Raw genomic sequence first — 20170 nt, forward strand, 5'->3', positions numbered from 1 at the left:
GCTCACTCGATACCTTACCAACCTACTTTCCGCTTAGGCAAGTAGCATAAGAGTCACACTTCAACTTCTCGGAGTAAATTCGGAATCATTTTGGGTATACAGAAGTATATAGCATTTAGCTGAGGAAAACACTCTGTTAACCCATTTTAATAGACTTTTTGCAGAATGATTTTCTACCTCTGTTTGGTCAAAGACACCCTAGGAATTGCAACTAGCAACGGAATATCTTATTAAAGAGCTATTGTACTTCTGACAAAAAATATTAGAGTTCTTTTCTTTTCATATGTTTGTGAAGTGAATCACAATATATATATGTGATTTAATTTTCACCACTGTACAAAATGTGGGCCACGTTTATGAGCATGACATAGAGATATGTATTACATTAGTATTCTAATACACACACAAAAACACACAACCACACGTTTAATGTATGGCCTCTGGAAGAAATAGTACATTTACATCAAGGTGGAAGCTGTTTCACACCTGCTTGAGGGGATTTTTGGTGATCCACTATATTGCAATTTGCACTGTCCTTGCTTTAAGATAATTTTGTGTTAAGGTTGAAAATGTTTATATTGTGCACTTTGTATAAAGCTGGTACTTGGTTCCCTGAAAACAGAAACACTCTGGACTAAAAATCTACTATATAGCATAGTTCCATTTGGTGCTGTATTTTATCTGGTCTTTGTAGTGATACTGGTATTTTCCTGCACTGTGAGTAACCATTTTAGTTAATTTAGTGAGAAATAACGTTAAAAAACATTTGGACATCTGTCCACCCACACCATTTTGTGATGAAGGAATCCTGGAGAGCTTTTTAAGTGCCAGAGGGAAAGCTCGATAATAACAGTAAGAAGTTGTACTGCATTTATGTTTGTGATTGATTATGTTGCATATGTCCCTGCTGTAGTCAAAGTGTCGTTTGACCACTTCAATCTCTTAAAAATGTAATGGCGAACACACTTGTAGAAGGGAAGAATCAGAAACATTGATTTTGCTCTTCAAGGAGTTTAACAAAAATAATAATAATATTAAATTTTGTATCTCTTCATAACAAAGCTTTGCCAAATCGCTAAGTGTGTCTAGAATTACATGACAATGTATGACAAATATTTTACACCTACTTACCACAATATTTTTCCTATTTTAGTGGAATGTTTGATCTTGGTGTTAAGCACCAAACCTAGGAACTAAAGACAGCTTAAACATTTTAAGATATTACCAATATTGCAGCATTTATCTTGGATTCTTCATTTCAAGAACATTTGTTCAGAGCAATACACTTGCAGAAAATTGCTTGACTTGAGGGACACTCTCGGTTGAGTATTACAAATCTATGAGTTTTTACATTTGTGCAAATGAAAAATGCTGTGCTTTTTTGCAAGATCAATATAAGCTGGAGCGATATCATCGCAAATATTGAGGAAGTTCAAGGATCGAATTGAGGATCTTTCAATTCTCAATTCATAATTGAACAGTGGGTCTTTTTAAAACAAAACAATGAAAAAAACTATTATTGTAACACTACATATCCGACTTCAAAATACCATCAATTGTAGGAGCAGTAGTAATACCCTGGTCCAATATGGCAATTGTCTTCATGGCTAATGTATTGCTAGATACAGCATCACACCATATGGTGATCTTTGCTTGGCATTGCATATGCTGTTGCATACCAACCTTCCTTCAAATCTTCATTTGCAAAACGTACCATCTAAAAAATTGTAAAATTCATCCAGCAGAACAGTTAACCAGTCTACGAGGTAAGACAAACGTAAACAAATCACTTAAAGGCCCTCGTTACAAGTGGTTCCTTAACATCATGTACTTAGCCTTTTTCTCTTGGAGCTTTTGGCTGTTGAACATAGACAAAAACGTCCAAGGGAACCTGCAATGAAGAAGGTAGTTTACCACACAATTCGGATCTAAAATCACCTGGTAATTCCCCAGCTCTCAGAGATTCCTCTAGATACTCGCAACTTTGCACCCCTGGAATTATTGGGACCCCAGGTAATGTCTTCCCCAGTGGTGAGAACTTACCAGGTGTGGGTCTGGGACTGGGCCACTCGTAATGAGAGTGCAGGGCTTCAAGGAGCCTAACTAAGCAATCATGTGCACTGATATACAGCAATCAATGTTGAACTAGGATGGATTGACATAATGACCCAAGGAGTCACTTTGAATTCTACATCAGAATGACTGTTTGTTCCGTATGATGAGTGCATAAGTTACATTTCCATTGACATTACTGAAGTGGATAATTATTATGACTATGCTCTAGTAAAATATCTTGGTTCTGACTGTACATCCATAAAGACTGAACAACTGTGATGTTCTGGCTTTGACTGTCTCTTTAAGTTGTTTACAACTCTTTTGGTTTGTATTATTTCATGCCTCTATGTAAATACCACCATGACACGACACAGTAACATCCTTAATAGCACATTGGCGGAAAGGAAGTGAATAGTGAATTAAATCTTTGATATCTACTACAAATATTTATAGATTAAATGGTTGCTGCTGCAGAAATTGATTGAAACTCATTCAAATAAATACAAGGAAGATATTAAAAGGATTGTCAACTAACTTTCAGCAATACATTAGTGGCATATATGTTAAGCAAGTGTCCTTTTTAGTGCCAGCACCTATCTTTCATCAAAATAATATGCAACAGAGTCCTGCTTAAACAGTTCAAGCTTCATTATGTACCTTGATTAACACATGGAAATCCCATCCCTAAAACCCCCAAAGTCTTCTTTACACTTGTGTCTGATGTTGTGTTTCCACAAAAGGAATGTGAATTTGATCCAGATTAAGCTCTTCTACGCTCTCAAAGTCACTTATGGCTACTTCAGAATCATCAAAACCACCAATTGCTGAAACATCTGATGAAGAGGTGTCCATAGAATTGTGCAGAGTTAAGGACATGTTATCAGCAGCGACAGTGTCCATTTTGTGACTCAATCCACCACCAAATGTACTAAATGTGTGTCCAGTCTGAGACCCGGCTGGATCAGTCTCAATGGGGAGTTGGTGCGGGGGAAGGTACTGGCTTGGATGAAACTGTGGCCGTCGCCTGCAGTCTGGACTTAGAGTGCTGGCCACAGATATGGGTTGTGATGTGGGGAGAGTGTCATAGTGATCCTGGTAGTCCTCAGGAAGAGGGGGTGGCAACTGGTCATTGTTCAGAAACTCTTCATCCTGAGGTGGTGGGTAGTCGCTGTCAATGTCAAAGCCGCCCAGGTAGTAATCTGTCTCAAGCTCCCTTGAACTCCCACGGTGGGCAGAGGAAGCATCTCCTGCCTCAAAGTTGGGCGCCTCCTCAATGTCAGACAAGCGAGCATTCGGCATCCAGTCAGAGGTGTCCCAATGATACGCTGATAAAAGAGAAATATAAACATCATTTTTCTTGAATCAAAGCAAATGGGAAATCCAGGAGCGTGCAGTTGCTCAAAACAATGTTATGGATTCACATTATTAATAAAAATGGTTCAGCATGCAAAGCAAACAATGTTCAGCATGCTTGTTTTTATCAGTCATGCTTCCAGAATATAAAAAGGAAAAGTTATTAGGGCATAACATAGCAAGCAAACATTTGAAGCAAAAATATCCAAGCGATTCACACTTTCAATATCTCAGTAGTGCATGTGGAAAGGCTGCTCTGTTTATCTACTTTTGCAGAGCAGTAAGCAATAGAAGAGTGTCGGGGCTCACTGGACCAATGCATTCACTCCAGGGATCTGTGACCTACGGCATGGGGTTGAATCCTGCTGGGTCCACCCAACTTTCATCTTGCTGAAGTCAATATAATGTGTACGATTGAGTTAGAAACAATAAGCATCTACTGTTTCAGTGCCAGGATACCCTTCTAGGGGGAACAGTGGTTTATAAATAGACGTCATGTTAGAAGCCATTGGGTTATACTTGCCAATTCCTCCAGACTTTTGAACATTTCATCAGTTCATATGTCATCAACGAGTGCTAAATTCTATTGCTGTACATCCAAGGGTGCTTCATATTAACCATTATCTCTCTCTCTCTCTCTCTCTCTCTCTCTATATATATATATATATATATATATATATATATATATATATATATATATATACACACATATATATATACATATATATATGCGTGTGTGTATATATATATATTTATATATATTTTTGTGTGTATGTGTCTGTGTGTGTGCATAATTTTCATACATTTACTGTTAAACTGCAATACAAACCTGGTTATATTGAGTAAATCTGACACTTGTTAATGTTCAATGAAGAATACAAAAACGTGCACAATTCAATATAGGTGGGACATGTGCATGTACTGTTAAAACAGGCCGGCCATGAAAAGAGCATTTTTTTTTCAAAGCTGACAACAAACAAAACACATTGCACACATGCAAGGTGTGGAAACAAAGATCGAGGGAAGTGCCCATCAACACACAGGTCAAACACGCAATGCAGAAGGCCAGGCACGGGTTCTAAGAGTCACCTTTGTTGTAGTTCTGTCCTTGATCCATTACAGACACTGTTCGGTTTAAAGTAAAAAAATAAAAGGTAGTCCATTTATAGGAGACAAAATGTGTCACTATACAAAGCAATAAGCCCGCATGCTTCTTAGGAAATTATACCTCTTTATGTTGCTTAGTGAAAAATTATTGTACTTTCAAAATGACATTCCAAATAATAACTCACCATGCATGCCTTTATTAATATTATTACACAGCAACTATAAAAGCTGTATTTAGGCCATGTACCCACAGCTGTACTACATATCAAGGGTATCTTGCTTATTTCAATTTATATAGTCATGCCATGAGAAAATAAAATGAAGCTACTGTAAAATAGTATTACTCTGGAAAAAAAGTGACAATATTGCAGAAAAAGTAAATACCTTCATTTTCTATATTGTCAACAATATTGTTGACAAGATGTATGACAGTCACTATGGAAGCTTGTGGGAAAGGAAGGAAATCTTAAAGTTAGTAAATAAAACTCACACAATACATGTTATTTCACAAAAGTCTCGCATTAGTAATCGAATTATGTTGAACACAGTGTCATGCTCACTGAACTCAAAGTCTCCACACAATCATAGTAACCGTATTGGAAGTCAACAGGTGTCATGAGGAGTTATTTGAGGACAGGTACCCACTTTCGTATTCGTTATGCACCAGAGTATTGCTCGACAGATGCCACTGCTTCCAAATTGATGAGTCTGTTTGTGAAGATGAATGCCAAGTTGCAATTTCAGACCTGACTCTACAGTACAATCAATTAACCAAAACAGCAAGACAAAAGTGTTTTCCCTTTTTTGAGAAAAAGAAGAGCTGGTTGAATGACTCACTTTCAATAAATCACTACTTGACTAAACAAAATACTGCAGAATAATCCTTCTTGAATGATAACAAGAACATTAAAAAAGGCACTAGACAAATTTACCCTTGAATGAAGAACATTAAGGAAACTATGAAACGGAATTATGGTCTCATGAGTAATAGGTGTCACCACACGTTATATTATGTTGTCCCTCAAAATTATTGGAAATCTGTGGCAGTGTCATATTGTGCTGATATGCTTTATTACGTTCCCTTGTTAGGTTATGTTAGTGTATCCCATGATACTGTTGCAACCTTCATGACTTTCCACATGGTCTGGGTTTACCATAGCACTAGGCTGGTCTCGACGGTCCTCTGCCTCCTTGGCCTTGGCGGAGTTGCACTGGCTGCCAGTGAAACAAAGAATCCAGTTTAAATCACTCTGCCTGGTATTTAAGGCCTTGCATGGAATGGGCTCTATCTCCTTGCAACGCAAATTTGAGTGGTATGTTCCTGCTAGAATATTACGCTTCTCTGGGGCAAAATTGATAAAAATCCCTAGATTTAAAAAAGTTAGAGCTGGTGGTAGATCCTTTGAGGTCGCAGCTGCTAAGCTCTGGAACATCCTTCCTTTTGAGCTGAGACAAATTAGTGAGCTCTTGCCATTTGCTATCCTTTCCATTTAACCAACTACCTACCCTATCATCCCTCATGTTTATCTTCCCAATCTGCTATTGACATATTTGCTACTATTTTATTGCTTTGCTCATTAAAAAATGCTCATGTTGACAAATTAGTGAGCTCTTGCCATTTAGAAGGAAGTTGAAAACATGGTTATTTCCTAAGATCTAGGATCTCAGTAGGTTTCTGAAGGAGGTGGGCCAGGTCAATTCACTTTTAGCGCCAGGATGCCTGTCAGGTGATAGTGCGCTCTAGAAATGCAATAAATAAATAAAATAAATAGCAGATCAGCATGTAATTCAGCTTGTAATGATGTATTATAGATATTGCATTCTACTCTTATTTTCAGCTAGGTGGCTCCATTTTATTCATTTAGCTTTGGGGGTATCCTTCTGCTGCTGAAGGGTTGAGGCAAGGGATTTCATTTGCCTGTCCTCAGTGGAAGCTCAACTTTTTTAAGTGCATTTTCACAGTCCACCTCATCTCAAGTCCACTTGCTTAAACTCCAACCAAAAAAGTCAACAAAATCCATGTGTTTATTATCTTGCTATCCTTTCCATTTAACCAACTACCTACCCTATCATCCCTCATGGTTATCTTCCCAATCTGCTATTGACATATTCGCTACTATTTTATTGCTTTGCTCATTAAAAAATGCTCATGTTGACCTGAAAAATAAATAAATAAATAAACACACAAATGTTTATGGTTTTCTAAGTGGTAACTGCAGGGCAAATTCATATCGAACAAACTCTCTAATCACATGCAAGCAGATGGCCATCCAACCCTTCTGAATGGATTTATATGACTGTATTCTTCAAAACCTATTGACAAGTGAGTCATTATATTATCCATCTCTGCCATATGAACCTGCTACTCATCTGTGGTTATTGATCACTGGTTGCTTTGTTGCATTAAACTTAACGAAGGGTAGTATTAATACAATTTAACACAATTGTGAAGTTGAGAATTGCAGAACAATTTTGTAAAAAATGCTTGATTCTCCCCTCTTTAGTAAGTATAAAAGATGGATTGCACTAGTCCAGTCTGAGGCATGTAAACTACACTTTATTTCCCAACATTGCTCTAAATCATTGCCCACAACCCCTTTCCAGACCTTTTCATAAATCCAAGTCCATTTTGTCTTCTATGGCTATTATTGACACCACAACAGACAGATTTTACATACGGCCTTCTGCATCTGGTAATTAATAAACCAAAGTGAGTCTCCAGGTTCTAGGCAAAATTTATGAACACTGTTTCCCACTTATATAGTCAGTGTTCTGTCTGAATATTTTGACTGACTCGGCACTAAGAAGATTATAGAATATCTTGGGGTATGTGGGCGAGGTACACATAGCTCATCTTCTTCTTCTAAACCTGTTGTTGCTTCCGACATTGGTGCTACAACCTCCAGTTTGAACAGCTTTGATGGTGTCAGGCACATAGCTGGTCATGATTGCCTTGCTAAAATACAATATACCTTTTTAATGGAATATTGATCAATGTGTAGTTTAGCAGATATCTGTAATACTTTTCAATATCTATCTTTTCAGCAAATGTCAGTAATTGAGCAGATCTAATGAGAGCAAGCAACCGTTTGATGATGATACCCAAATCTACATCAAAGTTACCACAGACTATTTCCGAATAAAAAGTTTGACAAGCCTGCCTATTGCCAATTTAAAAAGTTTTTTTGATTGACATTAGGCCAAGGGTTGCCTAGGCCTCATTCACCTCATTTTTTGATCATGGTAAAGTGCTTTATTTAGGTCATCTTGCTTATCTTCTACATTGCAGTTCACCGGTAAATACTGCGTACAGCTGACTGTGGGGCTCGAATGAGACAATGACATTTCTTTTGCAAGACAGAGGTGCATTAGCTAGTTGTTTAACAGGGATTTATTTAGAAGGAACTCCATGGTACCTTCAACTGCATTTATAGTACTACAGAGGATATCTGCATAAAGTCTAATCTACTATCCTACATTCTCAAAAGTCTGAGCGAATTTGGCTTGTGCAAGGCACATGATTGACTAAGGCCTTAAGGAGCACACTGATTCTCAGTTTGTGCTAGGGAAGCTTGGAATAGTCTTCTAAGAGAACTGACCCACGGCTAGTTACTGGAAAACATATAAAGCAGCAAAATGTATTTACTTTTAAGTACTGCCCAGCAACTTGTGATTATGCTTGTGCTCAGAAATTAGAGTTTGATAGCCAATATGAAGAGATCCTTCAGTACAGGGTGATTTTTCAAATGTATTTGCTTTTTTAGTCTAGTGCACTGTAGAATATACAAGTCTAAACGGGTATTGTATATTTTATCAGGCTTACTTCAGTTAAAATAAAAATATAAAGCTGTCCTCACATCCAATGTATGAATCGTTCTATCCCTATACAAGGCATACATTATGGATAGGATGCCAAGAGATGTAGTATCCTCCTTAGTGGAATCGGAGTAACTGGTTTGGAATGAACCATAGGCTTTTCTGAGAACATCCTCGTATTGTTATAAATGCTAATACAACAATAGCTACTACAACTACTCCTTGTCCCACAACTACTACTCCTACTTCTGTTTCTACAACAAGAAATACTACTGCTCCTACAGCTACTTCTCCTCCTTGTATTACTACTACAACTCCTACTTCTACTACAAGAACTACTAATGCTCCTACTTCTATTTCTACAAGAACTACTACTGTTCCTACATCTCCTACTCCTATTGTATTACTACTACAACTACTACTCCTACTTCTACAACAAGAACTATTACTTGTATGCAGGAGCAGCCCATGCCAGTGAGGCCGAGTGGGGGTGGGGATTCGACAGATGTCGATGGGGGGGGATAAATAAATAAGTAATTTTCCCTCAGCATCATTTGTCGAATTCCCCTCTCCCCCCCATCCGGCCCCACCACACTTACCTGCACGGATCGCTCCTGCTCCTACTACTACAACAACTACTAGTACTAACTACTATTGATGTTACAGACGTATCCCCAAAAATGTATTGTTAAATGTAGGTAATGGAACTGAGGCAAATACCAATGTTAAATGTTTTCCACTTGTGAAACTGAAAAAAGAAATCAAACATGCAGCCACAAATTTCAAAGGAAGCGAAATGTGGAATGCTGTGAGGGGAATAAATGCTGTGAGCTGATTTGGTACCCTCTACACCAATCAGTACTAGAAAGGATGAGTTGGCAGCAGGACCAGTTGTAAACAACACGAAAAACGCCAGCATATATGCAAGAGTCGGCCCTTGGGTGTTCATGCGTTATCCTAACTATGCAATAGTGCTTTTTTTTCATATGGACATATTTTTTGCATATAAGCAATGTGTTTTAGACCTTACCAATTTGAGCCAGACATTAATGATCCGCAGATAATCGACAGAAAGGATTATCCATTCCCATGCTGCTTGACCTCGCTTCTCATTCATTCAGAGGCTTGTAGAGGACAGCTTTTAAAAATGTGTTAGTTCAAGGCTGTATGGTGCATAAGTGTCCTAGAAAGAATACATCCTCAGCATAGGACATACTTCATCAAACACAGAACAGATGTTTAATTTCTCCTATACATTAACATGTTTTAGATTTTTAGATGCATTTTACTTATTTTTGCTTGTCACTCCTGAACACATTACTTAGAGCACTGCACACATTGGAAGTGTGCGAACTGGAGCTCTGTTTTTAACACTCTATTATGTAAGTTACATTTTTTAGGTCTTGCTGACCCAGCGCATGCGCTGCCCTGCGAGACATTGGGTAGGTGGGTTTTCAAAGGGCTACCTACGCTTTGGCTGGCCTAGCGCTTGCGTTCACGCGAGCGTGCACGCACGCACGCAGCCGCCATCTGTCTTTCATGGGTCATTAATTGTGTGGATGCTGCAACTGCTTTCACTTTTGCAGCAGTGTGCCCACTTGCTCCGCCCTGTCCGTGTCTAGACCGCCTCTCTCCTCCTGCGCTCAGCGCATCGCTCGCGGGCACACAGAAAGCGTGTGCTTCCTACCCTCCCACTCCTTGACGCTCTCCCTCACCTCGCCTCCTTTTCCTCTCTCCCTCACGCTCTCCTTCCCTCATTTGTTCCTTCTGCTTCAAGGCTCCGCCCCCCATGAGCAGCTGTTTCCAGTGCTACATAATTTATTTCATTCCAACTTAATTACACCCTTTAATTAGCAGTCAAACCTTCATCCAGCAAACACACACAATTCCCCCGTGAGCCCTCCTGAGTCACTTACCCGTTTATTTCTTTGTGATATTCTGTCTTCCTCTACAATGTACTCCTTGCTCCACCTCTTTATTGCTGTTTTCTGTCTATCTTACTCAAGTTATTCTCTCTTCTAGCCGGTGTTTCTTTTTGTCTACCCCGCTTCTATGTCACTCTTTCCAGACTTCACTCTTTCCCTCTTTCATCTGGTCCTCTCGTTCCTTTTACAAAGTTGATTGCTGCCTCTCTTTTACATCTTTCTATCGTCCGTGCAGTTTTCTTGTGCTTCTGTTTTCTGTTTTGCCCTCTTCTGTCTCATTCTCTCTTTCCACTTGTTCTGTTTGTCTTCTCCTCTTCCAGGTCTTTCTTCCCATTTTCTTTTTGTTGATCTTTCTCCCTTCTCTTTCTTGAGCGGCTGTAAAACATAATGTGCTCCTACAGCGGTCTGCACCATGATGGAATAAGCCCTTCCATCATTTTCAGCTCTCACAGAGCAGCCCACCAACTCCTCCCTTTCACACACTGTCACTGGACAGTGCTTTTAATACTGAGGGCTAATCACCTATCCAAAGGAAATAACATTTTTGGAAGTGCACTGCCAATAACCTTAGTGTTTCTACAAGTTGAGTGCTGACAAAATTCTTACTTTCTTGATCCATATTCGTACTTGAAGACATCAAAGTATACACTTAGAAGTGACTGTGTTTGAGGTCCAGGCAATACTCAAATTCTATTTTAAGTAATCTTTTTAAGCTACCTAATATTTTGTCAAAAAGGGACCCATTGTTATCAAATCTAAAACATGCTTTTTGTTCCTGAAACAGTGCATATTTTTTGTTGAAGGTGAGCAGAGGGATGGAAGACATTCTGATATGTATCGATTCAAGTTTAGCTTATAGCCCCTAGTAGCACAAACAACTTTCAGAAACATATGTGTTGTGCCAGGCTGTGCCATGCACCTATGCCATCTGAAACAAGCATTGGCATAGCCAATAGGTCTCGCCTTCGGGACCTTATAAGTGTTTAGTTGTCCAGCACAATATCCTTGGTGCAACAACATCAAGTGTTACATGGCTAAACACTTATAAGGTCCCAAAGGCGAGACCTATTGCCTATACCAATGCTTGTTGTCACATGTAGCGAGTAGTCGTGTGTTACAGTTTGTCCTTCCTCTTATTAGGCCGTGAAAATGGAGTACCTCTCTGAGATTCCAGGATAAAATGGAAAACAAATCGGGCTTTGTTGTTTTGTGTACCATCTAAAAAAAAGAACCATAAGGAGTTCTCAAGCTCACTTTTAAGTCCCCCTCCCCTCACACTCCCCCTGTTCAGAGTGCTAAGTTAAGGAAAATAGTAGGAACTCTTCTTTGTCAGCTCCTCCTGAAACACTCAAATGCAACACATTACATTTACACTACAGAAGGAAACATCGAAGGACCTTTTGTAGACTTCCCATGTAGATCTCCCCTGGTTTTCAAATCTTTGCCACTGAGAAGTCATTACTTTAGACACACTGAGGACGCCCCTTCAGAAGTGCCATTGGGAAAGAGGACGTACCCTAGGTGCGGATATCATCGTGTCCCTCTCTGAATGAGGGATGTCCTGGGATCTGAGCCAGCCATTCTGTCTGGCTTGCTGCAGAGCACTGCCTTTGCATTGTGGGAAGATGCATGTGACCCAGGGCCAGACTGGCCGTTGCGGGCACCGGGCAATCCCCGGTGCACCGCAAGGGTGGGGGCCGGTTTTGTGCCCCTGTGGGCCGTTTTTGTTACAGGGCTGATTTTGCAGCAAAATCGGCCTTGTAACAAAAATGCCCGAAAACCGCCCCCGGCAAAGAGCTCGGTCACACCCCCAACCTCCCCCACATAGCCCCCCAACCCGCCTCCCCTGCCCCCCCTGGCCAGGGTCGGTTTTGGTTCCCAGCCCGGCCCTGATGTGACCAAGGCACTTACAGAAATACAGCACCTTTAGAGTGTTTACAAATAAATTGTGAGACAGTGCACTAGTGCAGCTTGGAAAAAACGTTTCTAAATCCAGACCAGTATTTTGCCAGATGGCTTTCTTGCTTATAAGCGAGCACAAAATGCCTATGAGTGCCATTAGCAAAATGAGTGACTTTTACATGCATACAAATGAAAATGTGTGTGTTTACAAACAATTTGTGAGACAGTGCACTAGTGCAGCTTGGAAAAAACGTTTCTAAATCCAGACCAGTATTTTGCAATATGGCTTTCTTGCTTATGAGCAGTTTGCTCATGTGCAAAATGCCTATGTGTGCCATTAGCAAAATGAGTGACTTTTTCACACGTACGAATGAATATGAATGTGTACATTTTGTACATTACATGTTTGAGAATTAGCAAAGATGCTGTCAGAGATGTGCCCCTGGTGCATTTTGTTCCAGTTTAATTTTGTTGAAGATTCGGTTCCTTGGTACCCTAATACCATCAGCAGAACTGGTACTTGGGGGAAGTGGGCATCAATAATATGTCTGGGTTAGAGAGAGACCAGGAACTACAAAGGGTCATAGCTAACCAGAAGATGTTTATTATTCCCTATGCAATATTGCTGTATTACGTCCACTCATTGGACCCGATACAAAAAGAAAGTGATAAATACAAAAGTCGAGAACTATATATACACACCCCTGTCTTAGATTTAAACCTTTCCGAGTATTCACATAAGGGGAACCACCTATGTATGAAAAATATAAATTTCAGTATTATTTCAGCCATTTTAGGATGAGCCTAGGCATCGCTCATGCGCTGTCTGGAAGACCTCCTGTATTCACTGCATGGAGTGGAATTCTGCCTGCAGCTTGACATTGGTTCACTCCTCGGTTGCTCTTCTTTCCTGGATCCTTAGTGACTGGTGCTCCCGATGCATCATTTCTCTTTTATGGCGAGGAGCACTGACCAACTACAGGTTACTTAAACTGTAGGTGGTTATGTGTTCCTTTAGGGACTACTTGTTTTATTTCCTGCTAATCATTCACCATGGCACCCACTTCATGGGACGCCACATGCATAACTTTTTTGTACATGGACGGCGCGCTTTATGTTATAGCATGGTGCCTGCTTTCATGTGGGCCGCCATGTGCATAATTTTTATATAAACGTCTACTGTGCTTTATGTTTCAGCACAGCGCCCTCTTTCATGTTTGCAACACAGGTGCTGTGCTTTATGTTTCAAAGTGGTACAAAAGGGGGTGGTGATGGACGGAGCATCTGAACCAATCAAACACTCACACCCAGTCAACAGATCTGGGTTTAATCCATCACCGTTCTTTAGCCCACTCTGCACCCCAATTCAGACATGGCCATATGCAAATCAGTCTGACCCTGTGCCTCATGGGAACAGTCCAGCCCGAACTGCCAAGCCATGCCTTCCCTGGACCGGAAACAAGCTTCCAAGGACCGGTTTCTGGCATTTCAGCCGTCTTCAGCCCGGCTGCTGTCTGAACTGGGGTGGCAGAGTGGGCTAAAGAACGTTGATGGATTAAACCCAGATCTGTTGACTGGGTGTGAGTGTTTGATTGGTTCAGATATTCCGTCCATCACTACCCCCTTTTGTACCACTTTGTTTGCCATAAGTTGGCAGGGTATGCTCAGATGTGAGTCCCTTGCTCACTTTGCCACTGGATTCAAGCAAGCCGAGCTGAAGACGGCTGCCCTAATTATGTAGTGAAACATAGAAACCAAAAACCTAAAAACGCCCACCATAGGTGACAAGCTACATTCTACAAAATATAGCGTGAATCCTTAATAACAGCTCAAAGTGCAAATTAAACAGAATTCCAAGGTCTAAATCGGGTTGAATTGTGTAACTTTGAAACCGTAGAACCGCTGCCAGTTTGCACTAATAAACGCTGAAACAAGCCCTGAAACCGAGCAGGCAGATGGTACCCCAACAAGTATAACATAACAGGCTCGTAAGGAACAAATACCATTGCCCAACAGGTCCCATAAGGTAAGACTGGCACAACCAATCCCACAGAAAATTAAACAATTTAGAGGATGACTCTAACCCAGGTAACAACAGAGGCAATAAGAGCCGCTTACTGTGTTAATATTCTGGTTTCACGTAAAACGTATGAAAACAGACTTTGTGGTCATTCCGGAGCCGAGGAAAGCAACGTGTTTATGAAGAAAAGACAGAGACGTAAGTGCAGTTTGGACGAGGGGGTGGAACGAGTAATGATCGTTACAGGGGGCCCAATTGCAGGCAGAAATGAGGTGGCCATTTTGAAAGCTACAAGGGACTACTGAAAGTAAATGGGAAGATAAGAGAAAAGTAGAGAAATAGAAAACAAACGTGTGCGGTCGCATTGTTTTGTTTTCTATTAATATACTTTGGAAGCAATAGAGGCACCTGCGCTTTAGGTTAAGATGTGTAAAGCTACAGTGCGGGTGCCAGCATTCCTATAAATGTAAACAAATGAGAAAAGAAAAGTGTGGCCGCCATTAGCGTGCTGCCAGGTTAAAACAAGCATTTGCAATGCAATAGGTCTCGCCTTTACGAGAGTTTGAGCTATTGGCATTGTAAATGACAATGCCTTTTATTTATGTGTTGTTTTTAAAACAGAAAAGGCATTGTTATTTACACTGCCAATAGCTTAAACTCTCGCAAATGCCAGACATATTTTATTGCAAAAGCGTGCTATAAAGGAACAAGCTCACTGGTAGTCCTGAAACAGTAGTCACATACGATTTTCTCCCACTCGGGTAAGCAATTTTGTTAAAGAACGAAAAGAAAACTTGCAGAAAAAGGGTGAAACTGTCAAGCGGGACCCAGTCAGCTGAATTACGCTTTGACATACTGTACCCCGGAAGCACGTTTCATTCCATTTTCAGTGTTGTTAATTTTCAATGAAACTGTATCTACGGTGGTACGCAGCGTCTTTTTGTGCTGAGTCCCATAAGGCTTGTGATAATAATTGGACTGCCCTGCTCGCCTCCACTTTTAAAGCTAACCACACAAAACACCAATGGTTTCTTGTTAATCTATGCAGTGCGCTGTTATACGTTATACTAGTTCTGTACATAATCTTTAGTGACTGTTTCACACTATTTGGTGGTTAAAAAAAATACGTGCAGGGCAACGAGTGGATGGGGGTGACGTGGAGAGGGGGGTCGGGGTGATAAAGGAAAGGAAGGAACGTCACCGAAGTAAGACGAACGAAAGAGAAGTGCGTAGGCCATTCGCGAGATTTCATAGGTCATCAGAAAGCTGACCTCGAGTAGTTCGTGATCCCTGTTTGGTGTATGGAAGAGTGCTTTTTGTTCCCCAGAGCCGTTGAGGACACGCACTGCTTACTTGCACCCTTGCGCTTGAAAAAACAAGAATCGCAGATGTATCCGAGAGCTGCATACAAATCATGTCTGAGAGCACTGGGTCTGGTGCCTAAAGAAAGACGCGATGGGTGGGGAAGATGTGCCCCATCAGGCGCTGCGTGCTTGTAGCGCTACTAAGCGGCACAGCTCAGTTTGACAGGTAAACCCAGCAGCTCAGAAACTTTGCACACAAGTCCCCAGTAGGACAGTCCTGTGAGACAGGCAGAGAGAGCCTGTCAGAAAGTGGACAGGGACAAAAGTTTTCAGATTCGCACACCCCTGAAGCTCATCAGCACTAAACAAGTGAAGCGAGAGGTGCAGGCGGCTCTTATGCTTTGAGAGCCCCGTGCAGTTTCGAGTGGAGTCTCACGAAGAAGCAAGCGCTAGGTGTGACCGTGAGCATGTTGTAACGCCGGTGAGTGGTCCTTGAAGCGGTGCTTGAGCTGTGTATATGAGGACCCGGCTCCTTTGTGTCCTGCTTGGGAACCAAGTCTGAGGCATGAAAGGAGCAGAGGCTTTACCTAGCGTTCCCCTGCAAGGGCACTTCAGTGTATCCAGTCAGCCACACATGAAACAAGGTTTGTGTGGCAGAAAATGCCCCCGGAATCCCGCCGCGGCCGCCCCGGAAGTCAGGCAAGGTCGCCTGTGACGGGGCGGGGCCGTGTCCAGACCGGAAAAAGAGGCAGGCGGAGTGAATGTGACTCGCAGCCCGGGGCTCCTGTGAGCGGTGGAGAGCTCCGGGCCGCCAGCAGGAGTCTGCGCAAGTGTTGCGGGGCTCCCTTGACGAAGAGGGAGCCCCGGGAAAGGAGCTGGCAAGAGCCGCAGCGTGAACTCTGCGGAGGGGGCAAGAGGCACATGCCCGGTGCCTGCCCCTGCCGCGTGCTGACAGCGGAGTCCCCCGAGATTGCCCCGGTACATTTAAAAGGGGGCTGGGGGGGATGGCTCCGTACGTGCTGTTGCCCTGGCCGACCATGGCTCGGGAGCATCACGATGAAGCGCGCATTGCAAGGGAATTGTGGCCTAACGGAAAGCGAAAGCGCGCCCACACAGCAAGCAGCCAGCAGCCAAAGCGCGCTCACAAGGACAAATCCGAGGCAGAAAAAGTGCGTGGCCGACTCGTGTCTCACATTCCCAGAAGTCAGTAACATTAGTTGTCGAGCTTGGACGCATGCTTCGTATGCTTTTTCCAGCTCGACCTAAAAACAAGCACGATCTCCGTGTTGTCTTAAATTAAAATGATGGCAGAGGTGAGTCATGGAGCACTGGGACGGCAGACCATCTGCTTTATAGTGAAGAGATATAACAGGTCAAATGAAGCTCGACGAAAAAGGAGGAAGTTGTGTAGGACATACCAGTGGCGGCTCGCAGAGGGAGTGCTGCAGGGCGGTGGGAGCAGGGCAGGGGAGGGCTAGAGTGAGGGGTAGTGGATTCCGACATACAGCGGAACAGAGTAAACTAAGTAAATAAATAAAACAATTTACCTTGCATGCGCTGCATTGCCAAGTTGTAGTTTACTCCATTGCGCCATATGTTGGAGTACACTACCCCCCCACCCTGCCCCGCCCTGCTCCACCGCCCCGCAGCACTCCCTCTGCGAGCCACCACTGGGCCATACCTATTTGTAATCAACTATAGATTTAATTTTAAAATAACGTTGTTTCCTATAAACATCAATTACAATTTTTCAAGTTCCTAAAATTTGGCATCTTGATGTGCAGGCTTCTTGGTTGACAGCTCCTGAAGGCAGGCTTGAATCCCCATCTAATGAGAGCATCAAATACCAACAAAACTCATAAAATGTTTTTTTTTGTTGCATGGGGAGTGGCCCAGCTACTACAATTATATTTTTGACTGTAGCGGTGAAAATGCTTGCAGCATTGCTGCCAAGATTTTACAGTACTTTAAAAAAGAATTAGACATAAAAATAAAACAAACACATTTCGACAGATGACCTTCTCATGAGATGGGAGTGGATTTCAGTTTTGTCACAAAGCATTGAGAATGGGATGGCCATAAAATTGGTAGTTAGAATAGACACCTCGAAATGCTCAATGAATTGGTATAATTATTTAAAACGCCCTTGGTAATACAGAATGACTGATTAGGTAATAAAGATCTTCTGGTTGGATTTCGTCGTTTATAGAAGGGAAGAATTGGGGCATTTCATAAACATTATAAAGAACTAAACCTTTTCCGGCACATATTTCCTGTTCATAAAACGCAACCAATAATCAGTTAAAATGAGGCCAATGCCAAAAGCAAATATGTCAGCTGCTGCTATGTCAGGAAGTAAGAACAATTGAAGACCAAATAGAATTAAATAAACAATGCCTGAAGGGTACTGCTCCAGGCCCCCTTTCTGTGTACATTGTGTATTGTTGCAATAAGGTCTTGATTGAAGCGAAAGATGACTCTAGCCATACCTAAAACGGTGGCTGGGGTTGTAGGTCCACAACCAATCCTTCTCACCTGCCATCTACTGGCTGAGAGTTTGTACTACATGATTCCTGTACTTCGCTGCAAGACGCTATCTCATGCACCGCCCACTTACTGTATCTTTAAGGACTCTGTGGGGCATATTACCAACGATTAGCGATATTTATCGCTAACGAAGCTTAGCAACAAATTTTTTAACGCTAAGCATCCCCGGAAATTATCGCTGAGATAACTTGCTATTAGCAAGGTTTATCTCAAAAGCAATAAAAATCCTTGCGCTAACTGCCAAATGAGAGATTATCGCTGGAAAACCAACGAAAATCTCTCAAAGTTTGGCGTTAGCTTGATGATAGAGGCTCACAAACTTAGCCATGATATCCACCTTCCATAGGATATCATGGCTAAGTCAGGAAAATACCAGGTGTAAAAAAAGCAGCGCTAACCGCGGTTAGCGCTGCTTTTTTTCATTACTAACAGGGTTAGCGATATCCTTGATAATAGGTGAAATGTCGCTTAACAACTTTTCTCCTATTATTTTTCTCTGGAACGTCCCCTTTGCATCTCATTAGAGATGCAAGGGGAAGCGTAGAGAAAAAGGGTGCTAACATGCAAATTTGCGTGTTAGCACCCTGTTGCTGATAGGGAGATAATTTTATCTCCGCTTTCTTGGCTTTTAATGCCAAAAAAGCAGAGATAAATCCCTTGATAATATGCCCCTGTATTTACAACATGTTTACACAACAGCGATTTTTTGTTGTCACTTGAACTATCGTTTTGAAGTCAGTTTTTTAGTAAATGTTGAACCCTGGTACTCTCACATATCTTTAATTCTTTTGTCCCGGCCGCGAAAGTTTCAGTCATCGCTGACGCACAATTATTCTCAACCGGTTTAATGAATCTTGCCTTTGTTGACTACTATCTACGCTGATCCTGGTTGGAATACAGAAGAGTACATTATCTCAGCAGAGAAGGATGGGACCTGCTGGAACGTGACAGGATGTGAGCCGTAGCGGACTCCGACGAATGCCGTGATGGTATTATCTGAAATCAATACTAGAATGTATTCATCATGCTGCTAATCTGACTGCCATTAGATACCTGATGGACCATTGTTATACAAATGGCTCCCAAGTGACTGTCACAACAGACTTTTAACTGCCAGGAAATTGCTGCTACTGTAAACCGAAGGCTCTTACCAAGGCAATATATCTTGCTCACAAATATTGCTATTCTACAGAGTAGAAGGGAGCAATTAGACACAGCTATTACAGGATCCAGGCAAATGTTGTATTTTTTCATGGTGAATCCGCGATAGACATGTGGCTTGCGACACACTTGTAGTCTGATATCCTGTCTCTTTCCTTATGTCAGCTATATGAGTACCCTACTGCCCAGTGGATCAGCTGGGAAACATCTCTAATAAGTGCCAATTTTGAGCTTTGCATTTCTCCACCCCGCCCAAGCACAAGTCGCTTAAAAACACAAAGAAGTGGACAGCCCCAGTCTCTGTTGAATATGATTGTCAGGCCCAACCATGGGCATTCTGCAGCACACATAGAAAGAGGAATATGCCTCTCACGATTGTTATTGTGCAGGAAGGCGCCCCTTCTTGCACAAAAATAATTTTGTCTGCAAAGCAGGCACCCTTTTACCGTGGTGCAAGGGTGCCTGTGTTGGCACTAGGCTGCCAAAAGTGTGCCAACTCAGGGGAAAAGGTAGGAATGCGCTTTATTGCCTTAAATGTGCCACATTCCTATCCTTTTCCAGTCACACAGCGCAACATTCTTGTTAATACGCCACTCAGTGCTTAATTTCTGAAAATATAAGCACAAGGGCCGGGTCTCTGTGTTTCTAAGTAGCCCGCCATCATCATAGTCAAATTTCCGAGGCAGCACAATACCAGTCTTTTCTTCACTGCATGCTTTCTTCTTACACCACCGAACGCTTCCTGTCTCTTTATCTGTCACTGTTTTTCTGTCTTCTTCCTTTCTCTCTTTACTGCCACTCTCCCTCTTGCTCAGGATCAAAGTTTGATAAATAAGTCTCAGTCCCCAAATATAAATGCTGGAGCCCACCACCTGCAACCACTGACACGGATGTATGTCGTTACAACGCATGCTTTTTCCACGCATGCCTTTACAATGCAGGTTTTACAACGCAAGTCGTTACAACGACTTGCGTTGGGG

At 41.9% G+C, this 20170-nt stretch overlaps 1 protein-coding gene across 2 annotated transcripts in view; it reads right to left on the reverse strand.

The window, feature by feature from the left end:
- Positions 1-204: 204 nt before the first annotated feature.
- Positions 205-20170, reverse strand: part of FAT3 (FAT atypical cadherin 3) — a 741111-nt gene continuing 721145 nt past the window's right edge. Inside the window, exons 25-27 of one of the 2 annotated variants that reach the window (XM_078658412.1) lie at positions 4900-4959; positions 4498-4533; positions 205-3380 (exon numbers count right to left, since the gene is read on the reverse strand). In XM_078658412.1, coding sequence (XP_078514538.1) covers positions 2761-3380; positions 4498-4533; positions 4900-4959 — 716 coding nt within the window. In that variant the 3' untranslated portion in view covers positions 205-2760. The remainder of the gene's footprint in view (positions 3381-4497; positions 4534-4899; positions 4960-20170) is intronic. The other variant, XM_078658413.1, reaches the window with a different exon arrangement.

This window comes from Lissotriton helveticus, chromosome 8, assembly GCF_964261635.1.
Source record: "Lissotriton helveticus chromosome 8, aLisHel1.1, whole genome shotgun sequence".
In the NCBI taxonomy this organism is placed as follows: domain Eukaryota; kingdom Metazoa; phylum Chordata; class Amphibia; order Caudata; family Salamandridae; genus Lissotriton; species Lissotriton helveticus.